The following is a 27,791-nucleotide window of genomic DNA, read 5'->3' on the forward strand; positions in this document are numbered from 1 at the left end:
CTCCTGGTGGGCTTACAGACAGATTACAACCCTGGCAATCGGACCGCAAGGGGACTACCACCACTGCCAGGATCACAGACCTTGAAAGGGTGGTGGCAGGCTAAGTGGTGTTCACGGCAGCACTGCAGGACTGATCATGACTTTGTTTTTCGTCAGCCTTTCCATGGCGGTTTCACTACCATCGAAAGGCTGGTGGAAAGCTAGTGCTGGGGGCCACAGGGGGGCTCCTTCACTGCCCATGTCCAGGGCATGGGCAATGCAGTGGCCCCCCGCCAGCACCCTCGGAATGAGTACTGTCTGCTATGTGTGTTTGGGTGGGGGCAGAGGGCAGCACGCCAGCAAGGGGTGTGTGGTGCAGTCAGGATGGCCACGGATGGACGGCCAAACTGACATGCGCACTTAGAAGCGCACCACCACTCCACCTCTACTTGTTGACGTAGAGGATGGTGTCCCTGCGCAGCCCTACGAAAGCGGAAAAATAAAGGGATAATAAAATATCCCTTTATTTTTCTGCTTTTAGCAGTGGAGCGACACTCCTCGGCCATAGGGGAGTGGCTGCCCCTATATACGATGTTTCCGTTGGTCAACCTGGTGGAAACATCGTAATATGACACGGTTAAAGCTGCTGGTATGACAGAAACCTCTCCCCTGTTACTTTGACGGTCGGTCGGACTGCCAAAGTCATAAGGAGGCCCTAAGTATCTGTCAAAAATCAGGTATATTCTTCAAACAATACCGAAGGTGTAAGCAAACTAACAATTGGTCAAAGGATTTACACTAAACTGTGCCTGAAAGTAAAAATATTCAGAAAACATTAAATTCTTGGTTTGTTGTAAATCTGCTCACTAGGTATGGATGTGTAACAGGTTTAAAAAAGTTGCGAGTGAGCCTTAAAGTATCAACAATTTGGTATGTCTCTGATGTTTGGGATCCAAGGATTGCCTGCAAGTCTAGAAATTTAAACAACAAAGAAATCCCATCAGATGAGAGAGTTTTATTTCCTGCCGTCCAGAGTACCAGATAGCATTGAGTGACTGAAGCAAGAGAAGAATTTTTCTTACAGCAGCCATTTCAGGACTTGGGTAACAGTCCTTGTAATCATGTAAGGGGGCAGAGTGGGTGGCAAACCCTTATCAATAGGCCAAAGTAAGGAAGGGAGATAATAAAAAGATTGAAATAGTTGCCTGATCCACTGTACCTTTACATGGATCACAGATCCAGAACACCTAAAATGGCAGCTGGGGTCAGCAGTACCTACAAGGTTACAGAGGAACCTGGCTGACAATGCATTACTACAGAAGCCAACCATTTTCATTTTATGTAAATGCCCCAGTCACACCCAGTTTCCAGTCATTAGGGATTGCAGGAAGAGGCCTAAGAACCCTGCAATCCAGTCGGCTTCCCTGCCAGTACTCATCCTGGATGCAGGCGAAAGCGGCTTTACTTGTTTCCTCCCCCGGTGACAGTGGTTTTCAACCTGTGTACCCTGCCCACAAGAGCAAGGGCATAGATACATTCCTCTTGCCACCTGACGGCAGCCTGTCTGCTTGAGTGATACCTGTCTGCACTCTTGAAAGCAGGGAACAACAGTGTCTCAGGGAATGGGTTCCCCAGGACAATGTCCATTGGCCACAGGAAATCGATTCTCTGGGGCTATAACATGGCTCTGGAAGAGGAGCCCCACACCCCCTCCTGAAATAATTGTATGTAGTGTGACATGCCTCAGGACATGACATCACTGTGGCCATAACATGGCTCAGGGAGGAGGATCTCATGCCCCCCCTACAAATAATTACTCATTGGGTGGGCCTTGGAGATGGGGTCCCTGGGCCCTTTGGATGGCTTGGGGAGAAGGCACACATACGCCCCCTCCCCCTTTTTACTTAATATAGAACGCATTAACCAATAGGCCCATACCTCAGGGGGATAATCATTAAAAAGGGTGGGAGTCCGTTGTTTTTTAAATTATGTTTTACACTAGTACAAGGGAGCCACCATGTCTGGGGAGTCAGGGTTACCATAACAAGCCCCCATATGTTTGTTTTTTTATTTTTTTAGGACAGGGAACTGGATCTCCGAACCCTAAAATGGTTGCCACAAAATCTTTGTGGATGTTGATGGCAGACAATTAGATCATTATCTTTTGATCTGCCAGGGCTGAGGTCCTATATCATCACTAGATATCTATATTGTTTGAACCTTAATTTCTTAAAAACTACTGAGCGGATTTATACCAATTTCAAAATACATACTTTCAGGGCAAAGATTTAGCTTTCTGCTAGATTTGGTGTAATTCCATTCAGTCATTTGGCTGTAGCATTGTCTAAAGTTCCAAAGGGGAATTGCATGGGAAAATGCATTTTGGGATCCACCCTTTTTCTTGGATGGAGCTGAGGTCGTTCAAAAAGTTATTGGTAAGCTTTGTGAAGTTTTAAAGTTTTAGAAAACAGCATATGCATATTTTCCACTGAAAAACACAAAGGTTACAGGGACGTTATAGTTAGGCTGACATTGTACCCATAAAAAAACATAGAAATTCAGCAGTTATTACTATAGTTATAGTTATACTTATGTTATATAGTTTCTTCAGATAAGTATTCTATAAGTATAACTATAACTGCTGAATTTCTATGGTTTTGTATGGGTAAAACATCAACCCAACTGTAACATCCCTCTAACCTTTCTTTTTTTCAGTCAATTTCTATGTTTTTTAACAACTTATTTAACATACACTTTAATATTTGTATCAAGTTACTCCAAGTCAATCAGTGCCGTGCTTTTCCCCAGGATCCGAGGAGGATACGAGCAATTTTGTGCCAATAAGAGGTCCCATCCCCAAGGCAATGCAAGAAACAAAATGGTGTCCGCATCTTTTCTGTCAGGTTGCGGCCAGCCAATCAGGGCCTTGCTTTTTCTCTGAATCTGCGGAGGATCAGAGGAGTTTCCGGGGAGAATCGGAAGAGGATCGAGGGAGGATCCATCTCCTTATTTATACACATTTGGTTTTCATTTATTAACTAGAAAACTACTGAACTTATTTACAACAATTAACAAAAAGGCCTCTTTCACTACCAAGAGCTACCTTTCTGCAAAATTTTGTATAATTCTATCCAGTGGTTTTGGCACTATCGCTGTTCAAAAACTCTATGGAAAAATAAATGGAGAAAACGCATTTTGGGACCCCTCTTTTTCTTGGCTCCCACTTGACGGATCACCCTGAAACTTTCCAGACAGCAGCTGAAGTGAGCACCGTTGTTTTTTTTGTTTTTTTAAGTTTGTGAAAATTCTTTAAATGACGCCAAATTTATTAGCAAAACAAAAAATTGCTTTTTAGGAACTAGGGGCCAGATGTATCAACATATTTTGCATTCGCAAAGAGTGCGAATCACAAGATTCCACTGCTTGAGAATGCAAAATTGCCTTTCACAATGTATGAAAGGCATTGCAGTGCAATTTTAGGGAGATCGCAATTTTTAGCGATTCTCTAAAGTTGCAACTCCAAATAGGGAATCGCAAAGTGCAATTCCCTAAATAGGAAATCCCAAATAGGGAATTTCTATTTGCGATTTCCTATGCACATGTATCATGCATTTCCTAAATGCAAATTGGGCATTTAGGAAATGCAATTAGCACCAACTCCAATTTGGTGGTAACCATGTGCAATTTTAAAAATGCATTGTAAATGCATTTTTAGAAGTTCCATGTAGCACACACATGCCCCTAGGGCATATCTGCACTTTACATATGCACAATTGTTTTTGGGGGGTGCATCAAAGGGGGCCTTTGGTCCCCAGCACCCTTGGATTTGCATTACCCAATTTGCAAATAGGAAATGCAAAACCATTCGCACGTATGGACCTTCAGGCCCATAGGAATGAATGGAGTCCCGTTACCTAATAGGGATTCACTAATTGCGATTGTGAATTTTAGGAAATCGCTATTAGGGATTCGCTATTTTCTTCCATACCATTTTGCATTTCACAAATAGAGATTTAATAAAATTCTCTATTTAGGAAATGCGAATCTGTACTTTGATACATCTGGTCCTAGGTCCTAACTATAACTACCTAGGGGCGACATATACATTTTCTATAATGTCATTCCACGATTGCCTCCCAGTCTTTCATTGGTCCACTTGCAAAAATGACAACAGCACCTCAAATCGGAAGTATGAAGATTCCATTTATTTCATTGCATAAAGTTTAAGGTGCTAGGTGCTATTCCAGACAAATGGTGACGCGTTTCGGCCTGAAGCCTTCTACAGGCCATAGAGTTGCGTATTACCTTAATGTATTTAATATGTGTAACATCCCCCTCTACCAATTAAAATGTAACATATACTAGGCCGCTAACCATTTTTCTATGTCGATGCCCACCAGTCTTTCTTTAGTGACAGTGAGATTTGCTGATTTATATTCATGTATAATACTTAATATAGATTGTCTAAATTTGAAAAGTAAAGTATTTTAAATTCACTATACAACTAAGTATATTACAAGGTATTGCTAGGATTATAACTTATTACTCTCACTCCATTCACCAAACCCTCCGTCTGGTTTCACATGTTTTGATTTTAAAGGGCAAACTATATTGGCTGATTGAAAATCAAAGTTTCCTGTTTCCCATTCTTTGTTCTGGTAAAGTACCCAATCACAATCACATTCTATCTCCATTCAATAATTTCTACATTTCTACCTTCTAGAAACTTAATAGGAAACACATAAACCACAAAGGTTCCTAGATCTTAATAAGTGCAAATGCACAATTTCCAAAGCACATTTTACCTTCAGATTACATGTTCTAACTATCACAGAAATGTGGAGTTCTAACTAGCTATAGGAGATTATAAATAATGAACAACCATGCAAGATTCTTAGAATTGATCCTATTTACATAAGGTACAGTTGAATCACTTGTTTATAAAGTACCCACAAATTATACAAAATGCAAGTGCAGTGTTCAAAAGGAAAACGTTTTCTTGGATCATATTGGTTCTTCACATATCTGTCTTAAATATCAACGTGTCCTGAGTTTTTGGATCCTGTGGGATCTCACTTCTTATTGCACTCATCCAGTTATATTCTGTTAAGTATAACATGTTTATGAGGTTCCTTTCAGTTGCCAAAAGTGCAAATGCATCACGTTATTAAAATACCCATATATTTTAAAGGAATACTGCAAGTGCATTGTTTAGAGGAAATTCTTTCTAGGACCATGTTTGGGATTCCTCCTAGTTGCCAAATGTGCAAATGCATCATATATTCTTGAGATAGCCATGGATTATAAAGTGTGCAAATGAAGTGTTTGAATGGGATTCTTTCTAAAACCTTAGTGGCTCATTGAGTGTCCATCTTGAATATCTGGCTATTTATATAGAGAAGGAGTAGCAAGTTAATGGGATTCCTCCTGGTTATATAAAGTGCAAATGCAGTACTTACTCGTAAGCTACCCATAGGTTGTAAAAAGTGTAAATGCTTTATATTCATCAGTTTTTAACTGCAGTTTGATTGGACTTCTTCTCCAATTATTTCCCATTCATTATGTTCATTTTCTTATACAATGAGTTATTCTCATCTCATTCTATTCTTCTCTATTGAACTTCTCAAGGTTGTAACTCATGTCATTTAATCTAAGTTACTTAATTCATGCATGTTTTGTTTATATTTGTGTATATATAGTTCTGCATCCACATTTAAACCCTATAGAATCCCAGTCCTTACTAAAATGATCCATTTTAATTCTATTCTTCGTAACTTGAGTTCTCAATCTCCTTCTCTGGGACTAGGATTGATGTATTGAATACCATACCATTTTAATCCAGTTTGGTCACCATGCTGTTGTTCCCAGATGTGTTTTGACATTGAGGGGGTCATTCTGACCCTGGCGGTCATCGACCGCCAGGGTTGACGACCACGGAAGCACCGCCAACAGGCTGGCGGTGCTTCCTTTAGTATTCCGACCGCGGCTGTAAAGCCGCGGTCGCCCAGCCGGGTCCGGCGGTTTCCCGCCGGATTTCCCCCGGCTGGGAGAATCCTCCATGGCGGCGCTGCTTGCAGCGCCGCCATGGGGATTCCGACCCCCTTCCCGCCAGCCGGTTTCTGGCGGTTTTCACCGCCAGAACAGGATGGCGGGAACGGGTGTCGTGGGGCCCCCTAACAGGGCCCCAGCAGGATTTTCACTGTCTGCTTTGCAGACAGTGAAAATCGCGACGGGTGCAACTGCACCCGTCGCACCCCTGCAACATCGCCGGCTCCATTCGGAGCCGGCTTCAATGTTGCAGGGCCTTTCCCGCTGGGCCGGCGGGCGCTCTTTTGGCAGTCGCCCGCCAGCCCAGCGGGAAAGTCGAAATGGACCCCGCGGTCTTTCGACGGGGGAAGTTTGGCGGGCGGCAACCGCCGCCCGCCAAACTCAGAATGACCCCCTGAGTATGTAAGGTCATTGTTACTGATTGCTCTAAGATGCTGTAGTATGTGAAGTTTCAGCTTTTTTACAGTGCTGCCTACATATGTTTTGCCACACATAGATTCTAATATATAAACTACATGTGAGGTATCACAGCTTATTCTATCCTTGATTTTCATCACTCTGCCACCAATTAATTTAAATGCTGTTGTGTTCTTTCCAAACATGCATGCTTTGCATTTTGCACATTTCCAGAAGCCCATTTGTTTGTGTTTTAACCAATTGAGGCCACATTTGTTCTGAGGGATCATACAACTTCTTGTCAATTGGTCACCCAATGATGTTGCTTTCCTATAAGTGATCCACGGGTAGTTTGGCAATACTTTCTGTAATGTCTCATCTAATAGCAACAATTTCCAATTATCTTATTACATTTTTTTTAGTTTCTTGGCTAGCGGCGTCAAAGCGCATGATGTATCTTATCTCATCATCTCGCAGTCCATCTTAATTGATGTTCTGCTTTGGTATATATATCTTATATTGGGTTTTTTTCAAGGCACATGTGTGACTCCTTTTGTTGTAAAGTCCAGGTAGTTTATGAGGTGTGTTTTATGTGTGTATTAATAGAGAGATTTCAGGGCTCATATGTACAGTGATGTTTACCTTTTTTATTGTGAAACAATCTTGGCTGAGCCACAAGTCCTCAAAAGGGTCCAATGATATTGACAGAAGCCTAGGTTAGGAGCTCTGCTGTTTTGACATGTCTGTCACAAATTTATCCCCTCTTAAAAAATATATTTCCTATATAGTAAGCAGGAACATTTAGGAGCATTTAGGAGAAGCCTTCAATACTTTAATCATGTTTTACTAAGTCAAATAAATGAGAGGAAATGAAACCCCTAATGGTAAACATAGTTTTCATCACTTCCTGGTCAAGAAAGATTGGTCCATTTGAGCAAAAATCCTGGCATGATCAATAGAGAATGTGAACTTTTACCCAATCTCATGGTGGTAAAAAATTATTTAAATATTTTTAGGTGTGGTCTGTTTAGCTAAACAACTGTTCATTTTTGTTTTAAAAAATATATGCATATATATGCATACATATGTATATACAGTATGCATACTTATGAGGAAGTTTGCTTACTGGTCTTCCATTTTGGTATTAAACTGTCATTCAATTTTTTTCCTCACACTACAGTGAAGAGCCCTGGGCAATGTGTCAGCATGCATCAGAAATTTGCTGTCATTACTGAGAGTGACACAATTTTGCCTGTGCACAATAGGGTATTTTCGAATGTTAAATAGCACATTTTAGCACCAGGGCTCGTAGGACAACATTTGTGTTTATTAATATTATTTTTTGTGAGGGCCTGGCAGCTCTGTTCAAACTTCCACTCGGCCACTTAGTCAACTTAATGTGTACCACATCATGTACTCTGATTTAAGAGGACCTTCAGCCTTCCTGAAATGGTCGAAAAATAAAGAAGCATATGCAAAGGCAATATCTCTGGCAGTGGTACTAGCATTTTGGCAATCATTATTTTGTTTTGTCATGGTTTTTGCAAATCTTTATAGTTTGGGAAGCTTTCAAGGCCTAATTAATCAACAAAAACATTGCCTGAAGACAGAAATGGTGTTTTGATCTAAAAAAAAACACACACTGCATAGTACTTCTTGGCACGTAAGAGAACTACTTGGTGTGTGGATGTGCTCTTTGTGAAGGGAAAGCAAATTGTATGTGTTGGTGAAGTGAGCCAATAGCTGAAGAGGGCTGACACATTGCCCCTTGATACATCGTGGACTGGGCAGAAGAAAAATGTGACTTACACATTCACAGACTAATAATGGAAGTCTTGGTGAAAACTCCTATAAGTTACTGTTAAAAACATTATTTCAGAAAAATCAAAATGTACTTGTGTAACATAGACTTAAAAAGTCTAATCGGTCTAGTATTGGCTGCAAGCCTCTTTCCTTTGGGAAAGAAAGAAAGAAAGAAAGGAAGAAAGAAAGAAAGAAAGAAAGAAAGAAAGAAAGAAAGAAAGAAAGAAAGAAAGAAAGAAAGAAGGAACGATGAAGGCAGGAAAACTGAAAGAAATAAAGAAAGGATGAAAGAAACGAGGCAATAAAAAAGGAGAGGAGAAAAGAAAGAAGCACTGAAAGAAGCAATGACAGATATTCAGTTCGGATGAGCTGCTGCTATGGTGTGAAAAGTAGCAGTCAGATAACCAAAGGCCACTTCAAAAGGAATTTAGAACCACTGGATGAAGTACGCTCACTTATTGCCAACTGCTGTATGCCTTAGTGGGTGGAAGCAAAATGTGAATGACCCAACAAGAGACCAATAGATGAAGTGAGGTGACAGAAATCCCAGTTAAGGACAAATGTTAAATCATCAACATCAAAGTTCATTTCGGATTCCAAAAATTCTTAAAACCGTATACAGTACAGTTTCATAATTCTATAAAACACAATAAAAATGGTTAAAATGTCATTATGATAAAAAGCAGGAAATAATAGCAACTACAATACGTTTGCAAATGATACAAGCAAAAGAATATTTCATTAGAAGGACACTGTTCCTACAAATGTATGTAAAAAGTTCATGACATGGCAATAGTGAATACGCGAGCAGCTATATATGATAATGTGGAAGTGAAAATCCGGTCACTTATCCACAAATGTGCAAAAACAGGATTCAAAATACATATTGCAGCATTTTGTAATCACATGCAAAGAGCTAACCCTCAAAGTGCTCCTACGGCAGTGTATATTAAAGTGACGCATGCCTACTTTCGTCACCTAAGGAGTCCTACAAAAGCTGTCACACCATGGCCTTTTTGCGGATTAGCCAGGAGAAGGCCAGAAATTTAAAGACACTGATATAGCTCGTCTCATCAGTGTCCGACCTCAATGTCCTCAAGGCTTCTTTGATTTTCCATATACCTAGCAAGAAGCACATTGGTCTTATCCATCTGTTGCAGGCCGAGACATAAGCTTGGCAGAAGTAAAAGAAATGGTGAAGAGATTCTTTTTCGCATTTACATAATGGGCATAAGGTGCTGGTGCAGTCCGTTGGGCCCCATCTAATACAGAAACTATTAATAATGGGCAATGTGCCATATCTAAACCATAAAAACAGTTGCTTGGCTAAAGGAGAAGATATCTTGTGTGAAAAAGATTCATCCATGGAAATAGACTCAAAATCCAGAAATCCATCAATGCTACTCCCCGGGTTTTTTTTCCTAGTCTCCTAATCCTGAACCAATATTTTAGGTCATTCTTTTAACACAGGCCTGAAAAAAGCAACACAATCTCAGGGGTATCCCATAAAGGGGGCAACTTTAATTTGCCATGCAAATCCTTTATGTGCTTAAGCCAGGGGGTCTGGGAGTCAGTTCTTTCTTGGATTGCAGCCTGTGCCAAAAGAGCAAGGGTCGTATTTTGCATACCAAGGCTATTGGGAACATGCCTACATCCATACATTTCAGAAGGGAGGGAGTGCTTTGGGATAAATTCAGTAAACTCTAACAAATTTATTTCCAGCTAAAGTGAGGCATTTGGCTGTTTCCTGGCCCCAGACCTCTTGGCCTTGACACTGTAAACCTCTATTGCTGGGGAAAATGGTCTAGATTTTGGCCCTCATTATGACATTGGCGGGTGGGGGAGGCCTCCCGCCAATGCCATCCCCCATCAGGCCTGAATCTCGCTGGCCCTATTATGGCTTCCCCGCTGAGCCGGGGGGCGGAAAAAGAATTTCTGCCCGCCGGCCCAGCTTGGAACAGGGCCTTAACATTGCAGCCGGCTCCTAATGGTGGTGCAGCAGGTGCAGCAGCACCCATCGCACATTCCACTGCCCGTAATTCGGGCAGTGCAATGCGCGATGGGGCTGTGCATGGGGGCCCCTGCACTGCCCATGCCAAGTGAATGGGCACTGCAGGGCCCCCCCTGGGCCCCACAAGTCCCCCATACCACCAGCCATTTTACAGCCATGGACAGGCTGGCAGATGGGTACTCGTAATTCCCAGGGCAACGCTGCTTGCACCGCTGCCCTGGTGGATTACAACCACCGGGACCGCCAGGCTTTAGGCTGGCGCAGCCTGGCTGTGTTGTCGGTTTGACTGTGGTGGCTCTGCCACGGTCATAATGTCGCGGCCGGACCGCTACTTTGTTGGCAGTCTGACCGCAACTGTGACCCTGGCGGTCTAGCGACCGCCAGTGTCATAATGACCCCCTTAGTCATTTGAACATTCAATTCTAGCCTCCCTCCCTTTGCAAACGTGTTAAAACATATCTACTAGAATTTGCAGTCCAGATGGAGTCTATGAAATTAGAAGACCCACGTAAACAACAACTTTGGGACTTTTACTTCTCCAATTTAGGAGCATCATTGCCCAGGACTTCCAAATGCTTAAATAGGTCAATAATATGCAGTGAAAGGAGGGTTAGAGCTAAGACACAGCCCTGCCGAACTCCCTTCTGGATCCGGCTAGGGCCTGTCAATTCTCCTTTCCTGCCACATCTGACCCGACAAGTATGTTATATGCTTCTGCTGCTGACGTCAAATGCCGCCGCAGAGAGAGAGTCGGAGTGCGGAGAGTGCGAGCAGTGTGTGGGTGCATGGAGCACAGAGTAAGCCACATTAAGGGCTGCTGACGTCTGCGTGAGGAGGGCTGAGCATGGGGGCCAGCACCATTGCCCAGCACTGTTTCCTGGGGTAAGGAGTGACCTGCGACACCGCGGGCCGCGCGGAATCCAGCTGATGAATCAGCCACGGTGTGGCGCAGCTAGAAACGGGACAAGCTATTGTCAGTCGCTGCATCTCCCCATGAGCCCCCATCATCCCACTTACATACCTGGTCTGTAGTCTATGAGGCTTTGCCTATGTTCAGCCACCCCATTTGGGCCTGACTGCCCTGCACCTTTGCACACCGTTTGTCAGTGTCAGAGAGCCAGCACCATTACCTTTAAATCACCAGGCTTTCCATATTTTACTTTTTTATATGACACACACAAAATCTTATAATGCTTATAAGGCTGCACAAGTGCCAAAAGAGGAAGAAAAAAGAAGCAAGGCTAACACCTCTAGCACTCAGCACCTAGCCCACCTTATTGGGAGAAACCTGAGATTGGGACCTTTAACCATCAACCCTCCAGAGGCTCTCAGAAAGCCCCCACGGAACTGCGATTCCAAGGCCCCACTCTCCAGGAGATTCAAGGAGCAGGTTTAGTGGGACTTTAGCCCGCAGACAAATCTTAAGTGGAGCTTTAGAAGCTGGTCAAATGGGTGAGAGAAGCTGTGGCAAGTGGGGCACCACAGAGAGCACGAGTCTGGATGGAGGTGAGCGAAGTTGCGGCGTTAAAGCTGAAGCCCAAGGGTTGAGCCAGAGTGGTGTAAAGGCGGCCAGGCTAGGTCATGGTGTGGCCTACATCTCCCTATGTGCTCCCTTTCCCCGTGCCTTTCCCTCCCTGCAGCTCACTCACCTTACTGACAGCCACTTTAGCCACAGCTAAAGTGACAGCTATAGTTACATCAACTATAAAACCAATCACAGCAGCTACAACAGCTTCAGCTACAGTATAGCACCGAGCCACCCGTCTTCGGTTAAAAAAGCCAGAAAGCTAACAAGATATAATTTCAATAAGTTAAAAAGCCAGCAGGATACCATCCAATTACTTCACTCCTATTTCTGCACCAATCAGCCCATAACCCTACCAGGCAACACTCAGCAGATACATAGCCTCCACATTAGCCTCTACAAACGTTTGCGATTACTAAGCCACTAAGGGCCTGATTTAAATTTGGCAGACAGGTTACTCTGTCTGAAACGTGACAGACATCCCATCCGCCGTATTATGCTCTCCATGGGCTAATAAGGGATCATAAAAAGGTGGACGGGATATCCGTCACGTTTGATACATCATCCGCCAAACTCTAAATCAGGCCCTAAGTTACTAAGCTGCCCAAGGCACAGAAAAGCAGTGCTTGAGATGGGAGACAAAACACCTGCACAATCTAAGTTCAGTAATGAGGTCTTGCAAGGCACCAGAAAGAAGGGAAGTCAGGACACCGTTGGGGACATCAGCAAGACCGCCTTAATAGCACAAAGCAAGTACCCAACTGCTTAACATCCCCCATAATGAAAATGTTCAAAAAGAGTGAGAAAATTCCTCCTGGGTTCACATTCCTCAAAGAGCCTGACCAGGAATTTCTTTTGGAAATTGATGATATACAAGGCCACCCAGAGACACTAAGCCTCTGGGGGTGCAAATGCCTGCAACAATCATTCAGCAGCCTCACAAAGTGGTCCACTTGATGGGCAGTCTCTCTCAGAAGATGCCAATTGAGATTCACTGTGGTGCTGTGCAGAAGCCTCCCAGCCCAGACCACAACTTCTGTGAACTTCAGAAAAGCTCCCCACAAGTCTCACTAACCAGGAGAACAATCAAACCCCTGACATAATCACTGGGCTCAGCAATGCAGTGTGACACCTGGAGACAAATCCCTGCTTTACACCCACTCAGAGAAATGCTCTCAGTCATGCAACTCTGAACAGGAATGTCACTATAGACGCTATGAATTGCAGCACCCAACGTATCACATCTAGCAAATCTTATACAAAGGAACCAGCTTCATTGAGGCCAGCTCCTTCCCACCACAGGTCGGTTAAACAAAGCTTGCTTTCTATACTGACTTTGAGTTAAAGGTCACCAGGACACATTAAACAGGAGAAATCTCCTAAAGCTGTGAGGAGTGGCCACTTACACCGCATTGTCCCTGGCAGAAGACATAGACATGATACCAGAACCGGACCCAAGCATTCTGATCACTTTAATCACTAGCGTAACACACAAGCGGGCCTTGATCATAATAAATGGTTACTGTCAGAGTCACCAGATCCTCGGGTATGTGCACGTTCCCAACACTTCCACCACAAGACAGCTCCAATACTCTGATTAGATTTGTCACAAAGTCTAAGAGAGTCCAAGTGGGAAAAAGGGGATTAGGAAGGGAACAGCTGGGAAAGAGACCTGTAGGAAGCAAAAAGATTAAATAACACAACATCAGATTCAAAACCCTTTAGATTCATAAAAATTCTCAGTTGGATCTGGGGTTCAATGATACTTGGAGCATGAAATAATACTCTGTTGAGTCTAGAGTTCAGTGATACTCGGAACATGAAATAGTACCTAAAACTAATGAAACATGAATGGTCTAGAACAATACTCTAAGTAGACCTTACTAAATCTAGGTACCTGGAAAAGAATCAAAAATTGTTAGTACAATGTTTCATATGGAATTTTCATGAATTGAAAGCATACGGTTCTAGGAATACTAGAACTTTCCAGAACAATGTCCTAGAACAAACATGGCCTCATTACATGAGGATAAGGCTCTCTAAAAACATTCCTTGGAAAAAAATAGGAATTGTACTAGAGACCCTACATGCACATTAATGATGACATCCAGAATTCTATCACATTAGATCTTTAAAATGCTAGAACACAAATTGCGCACATCGCGGATTTCCACAAGAGAGTTTCGTAAAAGTCATGAAATAGTTGCGCACAATGAATAACATGAATTAAGCACAGGAAAAGGAATCACGCGTCTTGACAATTCGAAGGCCACCATGTGAATGCCAAGAAATGATAGCAAGCACAATGAGTAACATGAATTAAGCACAGGAAACAAATCGCGCATCTTGCCGATTTGTATGCAACCTTGTAAATGTCACAAAATGGTTGCGCGCAATGAATATCTCAATTTGTACGTGAGTAAAGAATTGCGCGTCTTGCCGATTTGAATGCAACCTTGTAAATGTCAGAAAATGGTTGCGCACAATGAATGTCGTGATTTGTACGTGAGTAAAGAATTGCGCGTCTTGCCGATTCGAAAGCAACCTTGTAAATTACAGAAAATGGTTGCGCACAATGAAACCAATGGTTAAAGCCCGAAAAGCGAATCGTGCATCTTGCAGATTCGAATGCCACCATGTAACTGCCCAGGAATGGTAGCGCACAATGAATATCAAGGGTTAAAGCATGAAAAGCGAATCTCGCATCTTGCCGATTCGAATGCCACCATGTAACTGCCCAGGAGTGGTAGCGCACAATGAATATCAAGGGTTAAAGCACAAAAAGCGAATTGCGCGTCTTGCCGATTCGAATGCTACCATGTAACTGCCCAGAAATGGTAGCGCGCAATGAATAACATACATTAAGCATGAGAAAAGAATTGCGCATCTTGCCGATTCGAATAATCACATGCAAACGCCATGAAACGCCCAAGCGCACATTCACACGCACCAGAGTCCAATCACATTTTATGCAAAGATTCGGCCCAAGAACTCGAGCGTCATTGATAACAGAGTCGGGGGCCGAGTCCGACCTCCGTCTTACCACCCTGATCAAGAATCACCCAGCCAAGTGAAAGGGCGAGGCCTGGAAGATCAAAGTAGGCCACCGGAAACAGGAGCTCAGGAAGTTGCTGCTGCTCTGCACCGGGACCTCTGAATAGTGAGCACGTGGAGCTGGGCTGGCTCCCTTTTATAGAGTATTGGCCCAGCCCACAACCACACCCAGGCATGCTGCAGGGAAAGCTTCTAGAAGGCCCTGGAAAGGGACCACATCCTGACACACTCTGAAAGCCTGCAGCAATACATTGCAAATGAACAATATTTACAAGCACCTTAAATATAAGTCTTCAGGATTAAAATCTGCAATGCAAACGGTTAAACAACAGCATATCAACATAATGCATGAATTACGTCATCTCATACGTGCTGGGTTTTTGCATTCCAGTCGCCCGTAGAGCGTGCACTGCCCAGATGTTGACAGTTAAATTTAACCTACTGTGAACTCAAAAAATAAGGCTGTGAAAAAAATCAAATCAATCATCTTCAACCAAATGCAACATGCATTGAAATGCTTATTCATTATCACAGGTGACTTCAAGATGAACCTGATTAGTTCTGGATCAAATTATGTGTTTCTTACCCAACAGAACAACCCTTGTAATAAACAGCATCAGGTGAAAAACTTCAGGAATTGGAAGGACAAATGTTGGGATAACTTTGTACTAGACATTGAGCACCTCAGGATGGACTCAATGGTAGATCACCAGATGACTGCCTGGCAAACTTCAATTACATTGGTCCACGGTCTGCGTCTATTATTGACTACACATTTCTATCATTCTCTTAATTTCCTGGCATTCTTTCTTTCCAAATTGTGGAGTGTTGCGAGAGCGATCACCTCCAATAAATATTGGTCTTAGACCTAAAAAAGAGGTCTTTGAGAGCAGGCTTGTCATGTTTGGCACTCAGTTCACCATAAATTACAAAAAACTGAAAAACTGAAATGTTCAGAATCATCTATAGAGAAGATTAACTACAGCGCCAAGGCAGCCCAAGAACAGTGTGAAAGACAACATTTACCCCAACTAGCAACATGGCAAAAAAAGGCCTGGGACATGGTTAAAGGGCTACTTATGTGGGTGACTCAATCAGTGCTGCAGGCCCACTAGTAGCATTTGATTTACAGGCCCTGGGCATATGTAGTGCACTTTACCAGGGACCTATAAGTAAATCAAATATGCCAACTGGGAATAAACCAATGTTACCCTGTTTAAGGGAGAGAGAATATGCCCTTTAGCACTGGTTAGCAGTGGTAAAGTATGCAGAGTCCTAAAACCAGCAACAACTGCGTCAGAAAAGTGGAGGGAGGCAGGAAAAAAGTTTGGGGATGCCCACCCTAAGGCTGTCAGGTCTAACAGGAACTCCCTAACAAAGATGAATGCATGAACCAAAAGCAGCTATGTGACCTTTTTAATTCCAAGAAATAGATTGATAAAACGTTTAACACCACACACCTGCACTTTAAACTAGGGCCAGGGAACTCCTCCAGACAAGTCACGTTTGATAAATTCCAGACAGCACTTACATACTCGTGGACATTTAAAAAAGCCTTTTAACTTTTGTGAAGCCTAACCTACTAAATGGCCTACCCATGCCTTGTTTTATGAATTTTAATCACTGTTCTTCTCTTTTGTAAAGGTTGAATTAAACATGACCTGGCTAATGCCAGATTTAAAAGTACCGAAAAAACCCATTCCAAGAGACCAGCCATGCATCTGCACTCATCTTGGATTGTTTTTTGCAAGCATCTTACAAACAGTATTCCAAGATTGCATCTATACATGTAAATGTGCTTTTGGAGTACTTTGTCTACACTTTATCCTTCTTAATCCCTCCAATATGGTCAATGTCCTTCCCATCCATTGGCTGCCTGGGAATCGTGAGCAATCTTAGAGCATTTGTGTGTGTTAACAAAATTATAAGCTCCTTTGAAAGGAGGATGAGTTTGCATTGTCAATGAGTGACCTTATATGCATAATCTGATCACTTTTTGAGGTTTGTTGTGTGTGGTTGAGGCAGACTTAACACCAATGTCATGGTGTTTGTCACTAATATATTACCAAACCCCTCCTTAACTTTACATATAAGAAAGATTGGCATGGCCAGTGCTTGTTTCACCTATGTGTCAATTTTTTCCTATCTTCTCTGTCAGTTATTATTGTAATTGTCCATCTAATAACATATCATATCTCGACTAAGTTGTTTAACCAGTTCTGTGCCGCGGACGTAATGGTTACGTCCTGTGGCACAGCGCTAGCACTCCCTCTGTGGGGTTCCCCCCCACACCCCCAAGTCAGGGATGGAAGGGGAAGCCCTTCCCCTTCCAGCCCGACCCCCCCCACCCCCTGTGACATCAGCGCGCGAGCACGCGCTGATTGTCACAATGCCTCCTCCTTCGCGCTGGAAGCTCAGCTTCCAGCGCGATGATCGGAAAAGAAATGCAAAGCATTTCTCTTCCGATCACGTGGAGGAGGCAGAGAGGCTTCAAAGGGAAGGAAATGTATTTCCTTCCCTTTGAAGTCTCTCTCTGTGTTTTGGCAGCCGGATTGAAAGCAATCCGGCTGTCAAAACGCCCACTAGACACCAGGGATGTCTTTTTTTAAGAGGAAACTGACATAAGGGAGCAACCCCTTGGGCAAGGGGGGGCATTTTTTTTTAAGGCCTTTTCTGCCCCCATGGGGGCAGAAACCTCTAGGCACCAGGGATAGATTTTTTGTTTGTTTATTCTTTTGTTTTAGGTGTGGGGAGCGACCCCTTAAGCAGTGTCGCTCTCATAGGGGGCAAATTGTATTTAGGCCATTCTTCCCGCTTTGGGGGCAGATCAGCCGATTTTAGGTCAATCTGCCCCCAAGGGGGGCAGAAACCACTAGGCACCAGGGATCTTTTTTTTTGCGCCGTCAGGCAAGGGGAGCGACCCCGTAGGCAAGGGTCGCTCCCTGGGGGGGGTGGCGGGCACATATATTTTAGGCCATTTCTGCCCCCCTTGGGGGCAGATCAGCCTATTGTTATTAGGCCGATCTGCCCCCGGGGGGGCAGAAACCTCTAGGCGCCAGGGCTCATTTTTTTTGGTGTTTTTTTTTTTTTGTTTGTTTGTTTTTTTAGAGATGGGGAGCGACCCCTTAGGCAAGGGTCACTCCCCTGGTGGGGCAAATTGTATTTAGGCCATTTCTGCCCGCTTTGGGGGCAGATCGGCCGATTTTAGGTCAATCTGTCCCCAAGGGGAGCAGAAACCACTAGGCACTGGGGATCTTTTTTTTTGCGCCGTCACGCAAGGGGAGAGACCCCGTACGCAAGAGTCACTCCCCAGGGGTGGGGGGGGGCAAATTTATTTTAGGCCATTTCTGCCCCCCCTGGGGCCGGCTGAGCTAGAGGTTAAAATCCACAAGTAGGCACTTTGCAAAAAACACCTCTGTTTTCTGTAAAAAAATTTGATGTGTCCACGTTGTGTTTTGGGCCATTTCCTTTTGTGGGCGCTAGGCCCACCCACACAAGTGAGGTACCATTTTTATCGGGAGACTTGGGGGACCGCTGGGTGGAAGGACATTTGTCAGGCAAGGGGAGCGACCCCGTAGGCAAGGGTCGCTCCCTGGGGGTGGGGGGCACATATATTTTAGGCCATTTCTGCCCCCCTTGGGGGCAGATCGGCCTATTGTTATTAGGCCGATCTGCCCCCGGGGGGGCAGAAGCCTCTCGGCGCCAGGGCAAATGTTTTTTTGTGTTTGTTTGTTTTTTTAGAGATGGGGAGCGACCCCTTAGGCAAGGGTCGCTCCCCTGGTGGGGCAAATTGTATTTAGGCCATTTCTGCCCGCTTTGGGGGCAGATCGGCCGATTTTAGGTCAATCTGCCCCCAAGGGGGGGCAGAAACCACTAGGCACCATGGATCTTTTTTTTTTCCGCCGTCAGGCAAGGGGAGCGACCCCGTAGGCAAGGGTCGCTCCCTGAGGGGGGTGGGGGGGCACATATATTTTAGGCCATTTCTGCCCCCCCTGAGGGCAGATCGGCCTATTGGTATTAGGCCGATCTGCCCCCGGGGGTGCAGAAACCTCTAGGAGCCAGGGCAATTTTTATTTTTTTATTTTTTTTGGTTTGTTTGTTTTTTTAGAGATGGGGAGCGACCCCTTAGGCAAGGGTCGCTCCCCTGGAGGGCAAATTGTATTTAGGCCATTTCTGCCCGCTTTGGGGGTAGATCGGGCGATTTTAGGTCAATCTGCCCCCAAGGGGGGCAGAAACTACTAGGCACTGGGGATCTTTTTTTTTGCGCCGTCACGCAAGGGGAGAGACCCCGTAGGCAAGAGTCACTCCCCAGGGGTGGGGGGGGAGCAAATTTATTTTAGGCCATTTCTGCCCCCCCTGGGGCCGGCTGAGCTGGAGGCTAAAATCCACAGGTAGGCACTTTGCAAAAAACATCTCTGTTTTCTGTGAAAAAATGTGATGTGTCCACGTTGTGTTTTGGGCCATTTCCTTTTGTGGGCGCTAGGCCCACCCACACAAGTGAGGTACCATTTTTATCTGGAGACTTGGGGGACCACTGGGTGGAAGGACATTTGTGGCTCCTCTCAGATTCCAGAACTTTCTGTCACCGAAGAGGAAAAGGTGTTTTTTGGCCAAATTTTGAGGTTTGCAAAGGATTCTGGGTAACAGAACCTGGTCAGAACCCCACAAGTCACCCCATCTTGGATTCCCCTAGGTGTCTAGTTTTCAGAAATGTGCTGGTTTGCTAGGTTTCCCCAGGTGCCGGCTGAGCTAGAGGCCAAAATCCACAGGTAGGCACTGTTTTCTGTAAAAAAATATGTCCATGTTGTGTTTTGAGCTAGAGGCCAAAATGTACAGGTAGGCCCTTTGCAAAAAACACCTCTGTTTTCTGTCAAAAAATGGGATGTGTCCACGTTGTGTTTTGGGGCATTTCCTGTCGCGGGCGCTAGGCCTACCCACACATGTGAGGTATAATTTTTATCGGGAGACTTGGGGGAACGCTGGGTGGAAGGAAATTTGTGGCTCCTCTCAGATTCTAGAACTTTCTGTCACCGAAATGTGAGGAAAATGTGTTTTTTGTAACCAAATTTTGATGTTTGCAAAGGATTCTGGGTAACAGAACCTGGTCAGAGCCCCACAAGTCACCCCATCTTGGATTCCCCTAGGTCTCTAGTTTTCAGAAATGTACAGGTTTGGTAGGTTTCCCTAGGTGACGGCTGAGCTAGAGGCCAAAATCTACAGGTAGGCACTTTGCAAAAAACACCTCTGTTTTCTGTCAAAAAATGGCATGTGTCCACGTTGTGTTTTGGGGCATCTCCTGTTGCGGGCGCTAGGCCTACCCACACAAGTGAGGTATCATTTTTATCAGGAGACTTGGGGGAACATAGAATAGAAAAACAAGTGTTATTGCCCCTTGGTTTTCTCTAAATTTTTTCCTTCCAAATATAAGAGAGTGTATAAAAAAGACGTCTATTTGAGAAATGCCCTGTAACTCACATGCTAGTATGGGCACCCCGGAATTCAGAGATGTGCAAATAACCACTGCTCCTCAACACCTTATCTTGTGCCCATTCTGGAAATACAAAGGTTTTCTTGATAGCTATTTTTTACTCTTTATATTTCAGCAAATAAATTGCTGTATACCCGGTATAGAATGAAAACCCAAGGCAGGGTGCAGGTCATTTATTGGCTCTGGGTACCTAGAGTTCTTGATGAACCTACAAGCCCTATATATCCCGCAACCAGAAGAGTCCACCAGACGTAACAGTATATTACTTTCAAAAATCTGACATGCAGGAAAACGTTACAGAGTAAAACATAGAGAAAAATAGCAGATTTTTTCACCTCAGTTTCAATATTTTTTTTTCAGTTGTTATTTTCTGTAGGAAACCCTTGTAGGATCTACACAAATTACCCCTTGCTGAATTCAGAATGTTGTCTACTTTTCAGAAATGTTTCGGTTTCTGGGATCCAGCATTGGTTTCATGCCCATTTCTGTCACTGACTGGAAGGAGGCTGAAAGCACAAAAAATCATAAAAATGGGGCATGTCCCAGTAAAATGGCAAAATTTTGTTGAAAAATTGGGTTTTCTGATTCAAGTCTGCCTGTTCCTGAAAGCTGGGAAGGTGGTGAGTTTAGCACTGCAAACCCTTTGCTGATGCCATTTTCAGGGAAAAAAACCCAAGCCTTCTTCTGCAGCCCCTTTTTCCCATTTAAAAAAAAACAAAAACTTTTCAATGTATTTTGGCTAATTCCTTGGCCTCCTTCTGGGGAACCCACAAAGTCTGGGTACCTCGAGAATCCCAAGGATGCTGGAAAAAAAGGACGCAAATTTGGCTTGGGTAGCCTATGTGAACAAAAAGTTATGAGGGCCTAAGTGCGAACTGCCCCAAATAGCCAAAAAAAGGCTTGGCACCTGAGGGGGAAAAGGCCTGGCAGGGAGGGGGTTAAGTTAGTCATAATAAGTGAATTCAAACCTGATACCAACAATATATAGGGCATTGCGTTGTAGTTACCTCGACATGGTGTAGTGAATCCTAGTTTGTTTTAATGGGATAACAGGAGTTAGCTTAGCCTCTGGCTTGCAGACTTGTGCCCCCGTCACCTAGTTACTTTTAACCTACTTAACTTGCTCTGTCTTAGCCCATTTAATTATTTATTTCTTCTAAGATGGCTGCCTTGTTTATAGTTAGGCCACTTGTTATGGGTAACATTATCAGTGTCACCGTGCCAAGGCGTCAAGATCAAGCACCAAAGACAAACAAACAGTAGGTGTTCACACTTAGGGATTTTCCCTCTCTATACTTTCGAGGGATTGTTTATATTAATTGCCGTCCCAAGCATGTCTGTTATCTATTGTTTAGGAATACACCTACATCAGGGGTCCTTGTAGATCTGTATAAATACATCACACTTTAGACAGATAATCAGAGGGATTCCGACCAGAGGGCATCGCCACCATCGCTGATACCGATGCTGCAGTCGTCTTGACGCTGACCCAGTCTTCGTGTCCCTGCGGAGTCTGAGATAGAGACCTCATTCCAAGGTAATGAGGGTTGGGGGCTCCTCTCATGGACATGGCATTGGCAGATTAGGTTTAGCAAACCCAGCTCTCCTTTAGGTAGGAGGTTAGGCCTCTCACATTAGGGTATTAGGGAACATTACATCTCATATGTCTTTTCTACGTATTGCAAGAAGGTTGGGGTCTTTGTAATAATGACTCTCGTCTTCACAATTCTGTTTCTTGCATTATTCATTATCCTAATCATTGCAGCCCATGCAACTTATCGCGAATTGCAGTTATGTTAAATAAAAACTATTGAAACTTTACTGTATCTGTGTCATTGCCTGTGTTTGTATGAGACATGATATATCTGTGAGAAAAGGGTAATCTCTGTTTAACCACAACACTCCCTGAGATACCTTATTCTCAAGTCCATGCGTAACGGCTGCCATAAATCACCTTTTACTATTGTGTTTCTGGTGAGGTGCTGCTAGTGAGCCGGTAAGGTTGGGACAACAGTTGCGACTTGTTGTAGGAAAGGCGTAGTCGCCTACAAACAAAAGTACTGTCATCCTTAAACCAGCAGTCTTGCTCGGAGCAAGAGTCCAAACTACGACAATGGTTCTATCTTACAAATATACATATATTAGTTTTTCCTCTTACCTGCCATGGCTGGATGTCTTTGGAGTCAGCGCAGGAGCCCCTGGTAAAAGGTCCTTCTCCTGGTGTGCAGAATATCAGATTGTGTAAAGCGTGAGCCAAAGCATACACTGCTGTGTAGCTTTGGTAAGTGTAGCTTAGATCATTCAGTTCAAACACTCTGCTGGCAAGTTTACCCAAAGTCACCTCCCCTGAGCAAGGCTTCAGTGGGCTTTGAGGGCCTTCCTGTTCTTCTCTTTCAGTCCCATTTACTTTTGGAAAATTACAGTGGAACACTTCTTCCCAGAAGGGTTTTATAAATATGTCATGAGGGTATCTAGAAGGGTGAAGGTCATTCAAAAATCTCTCAAAATCCAGCATGTGATCTGTGTAGGGTGCAATTCCTAGGGATCCATTGAGTATTTTCCAGGCATGATTCGGGAGCAGTCCGGGGGTTATGATAAATGCCACAGTGAATATCCAGACTTTGCTGGTGATGTTTTCTTCATAGAGGGTTTGCAGTAACACTTTGACATGGACCTCAGGGCTGTGAACAATGATCACCTTCACAGAGTGTTCCTGAATCATTTGAGCCAGTCCTAAGATCTTTTCCTTGGAGAATCTGTGGTTAATTTGTTCCATGAACGCCACACAACCTCCGCTGTCCTCAATGTGTTCCTTGATACCTTGACCACCATGCACTCCCAGCTCATCATTAGAAACTATCATTCCCACCCATGTCCACTGGAAGTGGCCAATCAGACGGGCGAGGCCCTTGTTCTGGAATGTGAAGCTACGTACAGTCCGCAAGAAGGAAGGGAACTGGAGCTTGTCACTGAGGGAAGGGAGCTGAGATAAAGGACTGATCTGCCAAGGAATACAGGAGAATGCACAAAACGCATTAAAAAGGAAATGCAGTTTTAACTAATGTTTCTTTTTAAGAATAGACATCTTAAAGATTATAATATAGGTGTTACTGGTGAGCATGGTATTTTTTCAGTGTTTGGCTTCTATAATGAATGCACATCATATACTTACCCTGGTGAGAAGGGTTTCACTGAAAGCCAGTCCAGTCCAATAGGTTAGTCACTGACTGTAGTGAAGCATGATATTACGTCTTTAGTTCTTCACTACTTTTTTACACCCAGGTTTAAAAATATTTTGCACTGGGTTTGCCTGACAAAAGTGACGCAAACCTGTGAAAGATGTATTTTTTTTTTATTTACTTTTCAGCACAGAAGTTGTTTTGTACCAATAATTCAATGCATTGCACAGCTTTCCATTACTCTGTGTCAAGGGGGCGTTCCATAGGTGGTACATGGGCATTTCCATGCAATCAACCATGGTGTTTCTATGCAAAGCCCTATCTATGAATGATAACAGACAGGTTAATGCTAGGGTTAAGAAGGAGAAAAGTGTTATTTCTCCTACCTTTTTCCACTTTGCATGTGTGTTGCTCTGTACAACAGGCACCCAGAGTGGGAAAAGGTTCAAAGTTTGTCCAGGCATAGTATTTTGTACTAGAAGGATTCCCTTGTGGTACAAAACCTATGCTAGACTCACAGAGACACATTTGACCTTGGTGCAAAGTATATAGGTAGTGGTGCCACCTTTCCAAGTTAAAAATACCAGCTTCTTGTTGTTGTTTTAAGAGTCTGCAAAAGCTCAGACTTGATATGAAATAGGAGTTTTTAAAAAACATATTCATTAATTTGTAACTTGCATTTTCTGCTTATATTTACTGTAATTTTTGATACCAGCTTTAAGTCATTTTTCTTGTTTTTTTGCCCACTGCTGCTGAGCGCAGCCGAAGCTAGGGAGAGGGTAGTAGAGTGTCACATCTTAGTAACTAAACCTCTTAACTGCTCTTGCTGACAGGCAACACAGCTCAGCTACCTTGGGTGCTGTGCCGCGCCGTGCGACAGTGCAGCAGCGCAATTTAGACTCCGCCCTTTACACATTATCATTGCCCAAATACGCATTTACTTTCACTTCTTAATATCAACGTGTGGACATTTAAACGCATTAATGAACTGTAACCACATAGAGGTTTAAGGCCTATAAACATGCACAATAATGTTAATTTAAAATGCTTACATGTATTCAATATTCACGTTTTATATTTACACACTGATTTGTATTTGCAGAACTAAACATGTATTCCTTAGTCATGTTCAGCATTAATTTCGACATGTTATATGTGTGCAAGTATAATCAAGTATTCAAAATGCACATTCAAAGATAGTTAAAGTTAGCCTGACTTAAGGCCCTTCTTTTGCAGGTGTGTTTCCGTAGCTAGATAAAGGGAGTATTGTTATATGTTTTGGTGATAGTGAGGCCTGAAAAGAGAAATCTTGACAAGAGACTTGAAGACCTAATGAGCAGCTGAAGTTTCCTTTTCACCGCAAATCAGGAATGCAGAATGTTAAATTTTCCAGTAACTGTCCGAGTACTGTGGGATAACAAATTCAGATGAGGTTGCAAATCCACACAACGGACAAGGAGCCGATTGGTTCCTGATGGGGAGGGAAAAGATATGAATGTTAAACGTTCAGTTTGTTTTAATTAATGTTTACATTGTTGGAAGTGAAGGCAGATTCCCTTAGACTTTGAGGGGTACAGACCTCTCTGCCTATGTCATCCTTGCAAGTGTGAAGCTTTTTGCTAGACACCTATCCCTCATTTTCTGGGAGACGTCTACGCAAGTTTCAATATGCTGATACTCTCTCACATTTATAAATGTCCCTAAGATTTTACTCAAGTCATTCTCATTCCTGACCTAGAACTCTGATTAGATGAGTTTAGAGTAATTTCATGTTTATGAGAGAGAGCAGGGTGTTTTTATTGATGTTTTATAGAAATGTTAAGTTTCTGTATTGCTGTGGTTGTTATTGTTTTGTATCTTAACCTGATGAGGCTGAACCAATTATGATATTTCAGCTTGCCAGCTGTAATCCTGTATCTTTTTAATATTTTCATGATAACACCACTTAACTTCAATCACTGTTTCCTGGTCCTCATTGAGGGGTCAAATGAGCTTCACAAAATTTAAATTGTTTAATATTGTCAGTTCTCTCTGCATCTCAGTCAACTTAAAAAGATCCATTAGATGACAGATCATAAATCACGCTCCTGAGCGCTCTCAACAGCTCTGTAAATCTTGGTCTTAGTTTTTCTTTAAAGTTTAATTTCCAAACCATGATACTAACCATGAAAGTTTATTTTCCAATCCACGATACTAACCACACTTTTTAATCCCTCATACACTCTGGGTTGCTGATGATTTCCCCATACCCTATGACCCTGCATGGAGCCTGCTTTACTCATTTCCATGACGTGTTCTCATGATTAACACCTCCAGTAGAGCAGGCACAGAGCAGCAGCCTCCTCAGACTGGAAACCAGGAAATTCAGGAAGTGGAAGAGGAAATGCAGGCATTTCCTGGTGTTAATCCAGGATGCAAGCCAATGCAAATCTAGTGCATGCCTTTTCCATTTTCACAGTGTGTCTCCAAGTCACACAATCACAAGCTGAGCAGTAGATGTGCGGCCTTAAGAGTTTGCCCTCTGACCCTTCCTCCATCCAGCTGATGCTCTGACCCTCTGAGGCAGACCTACCACACGATTTCTCCTCCCTTCACAAGGTCACCTCAGTGTGTGAAGTCACTGTACAAAGTGGCTTTCCAGCTCATCTTTCGAATTTCTGAGCAACCAATGTCCATTGAAGAGTGTGAAAACAACCCAGGACATTGATTTTGTTTTTTTTAGCATGGGGTGGGGGTCTCAGTGAGGGGCAGAATCCCTCTTGGGTATCGTTCGGCATGAGGCTATGTCCCTCCGAGGTCCTGGTTCTTGGAGTCGCTTTAGCATCATTATAAACTATGAAGCACATTTTTGAGATGTTTCTATTTGTTACCAGGCCCTGTGGCTGCAAGATGTGAGCGAATCACACGTGATACTGAGGTACGGTTATTTTAGCGCTTTAAGTGGGCACATTTATTTTAGCTCTGGGCCTGAGGTCTGTGCCCTTGCACCTAGTTGCATTTCATTGTATTCCTTTTAATATTTTTGCAAAAGCTTCATTTTAGTGGCGATGCATTATCATTTTTGTCAGTTGTCCTTCCATGCAGAATTTGTTATTAGTTTTTGCGCACAAGATTTCATGCTCGGGTCCAAGGCTATTCAAGATTATTTAACTGTATTGTTGGTCCAAAGAGTAAAATGTCTACCTTACACAGAAAATACATATTATCACATCAAGGCAGTTCTTAGAACAACAAACGTTTTATTATTAAACAACCAAATGCCCAAACTAAGGAAGAGGGGACATTCCAGTCAGCCAGCCATCCTATGCTGCACCATGTTGTTGCAGTTCTTCTGAACCCGGCGTCTTCTCTCCATCCACTTGGGAGGACTGCCAGCAGACCGACAGGCCTCTTCTCCACCTATCGCTCAGGTATGGGGAGTGGGTCCTGGCAGAGACTAGACAGGCAGACTAGGGTCAACACTGCTATTGCTCTCTTGTAGATTTTTAGTAGTCCCAGTAGGGATTTTAGATTCATTATTGTGACAGTATGGTGGGACTTTTTAGTGTTGTTTGTGATTGCCCTAATAATAGCAATTCTTGCCTTTTTACATAGAATCAAGTTGCTTCAATAAAATGTACTGACCGAAATCCTGCCTCCGTTTGCCTTGTGCATATCTGAGACTTGTGTAACTGAGAGAAAGGGGTAAGATCTGTTCCACCCTGACTTCCCTGACACGTCTTAGAGTGTCTTGCATCAGGGTGCCACAAATCACCTTTATTCCTGGGTTTTGGTGAGGTGCTGCTAGCTAGCCAGAAGGGTTAGGCTGACAGCTACCAGACAGTGTGGGACAAAACGCAGTCCCCCACATGTGGTGGTTCTGACGCCCAAAACCAGCAGTCTTGTCCCCATGATGACAGTCCTACGACAGTACCTGTCATATTTTATTACGTATTTGTTGTCATGCACCTGACATGAAAACTGTGCTTTATTTTATATATGTAAATGTTGAAAAATATTAGTGAAATATTGGATTATACTGTTTGTTTTTCTTTCATAAAAAAGAAAGAAAAGTACTTAAATAGGTAATTAAGAATAGATGATTTCAGAAAAAAAAGCTTTGCTTTGCTAAAGGCTGAGATTTTTAAAGCTGTTTCCAGCAAAATTCAACTAACAATAGGGCCTAATTGTGATTAGGATAGTACAATGAGCCCTATCAATCATTACAATAGTGCAATGAACCCTACCTGTGATTAGAGTGGTGCAATGAGCCCTACTTGTGATTAGAATGGTGCAATGAACCGTACCTGTTATTAGAGTGGTGCAATG

The 27,791-nt window shown here is 43.3% G+C and overlaps 1 protein-coding gene across 1 annotated transcript in view; it reads right to left on the reverse strand.

The window, feature by feature from the left end:
* Positions 1-27,791, reverse strand: part of LOC138249300 (vomeronasal type-2 receptor 26-like) — a 200,991-nt gene that overhangs the window by 140,530 nt on the left and 32,670 nt on the right. Inside the window, exons 3-4 of the mRNA XM_069203257.1 lie at positions 22,463-23,305; positions 11,887-12,024 (exon numbers count right to left, since the gene is read on the reverse strand). Coding sequence (XP_069059358.1) covers positions 11,887-12,024; positions 22,463-23,305 — 981 coding nt within the window. The remainder of the gene's footprint in view (positions 1-11,886; positions 12,025-22,462; positions 23,306-27,791) is intronic.

This window comes from Pleurodeles waltl, chromosome 8, assembly GCF_031143425.1.
Source record: "Pleurodeles waltl isolate 20211129_DDA chromosome 8, aPleWal1.hap1.20221129, whole genome shotgun sequence".
Taxonomy (NCBI): Eukaryota; Metazoa; Chordata; class Amphibia; order Caudata; family Salamandridae; genus Pleurodeles; species Pleurodeles waltl.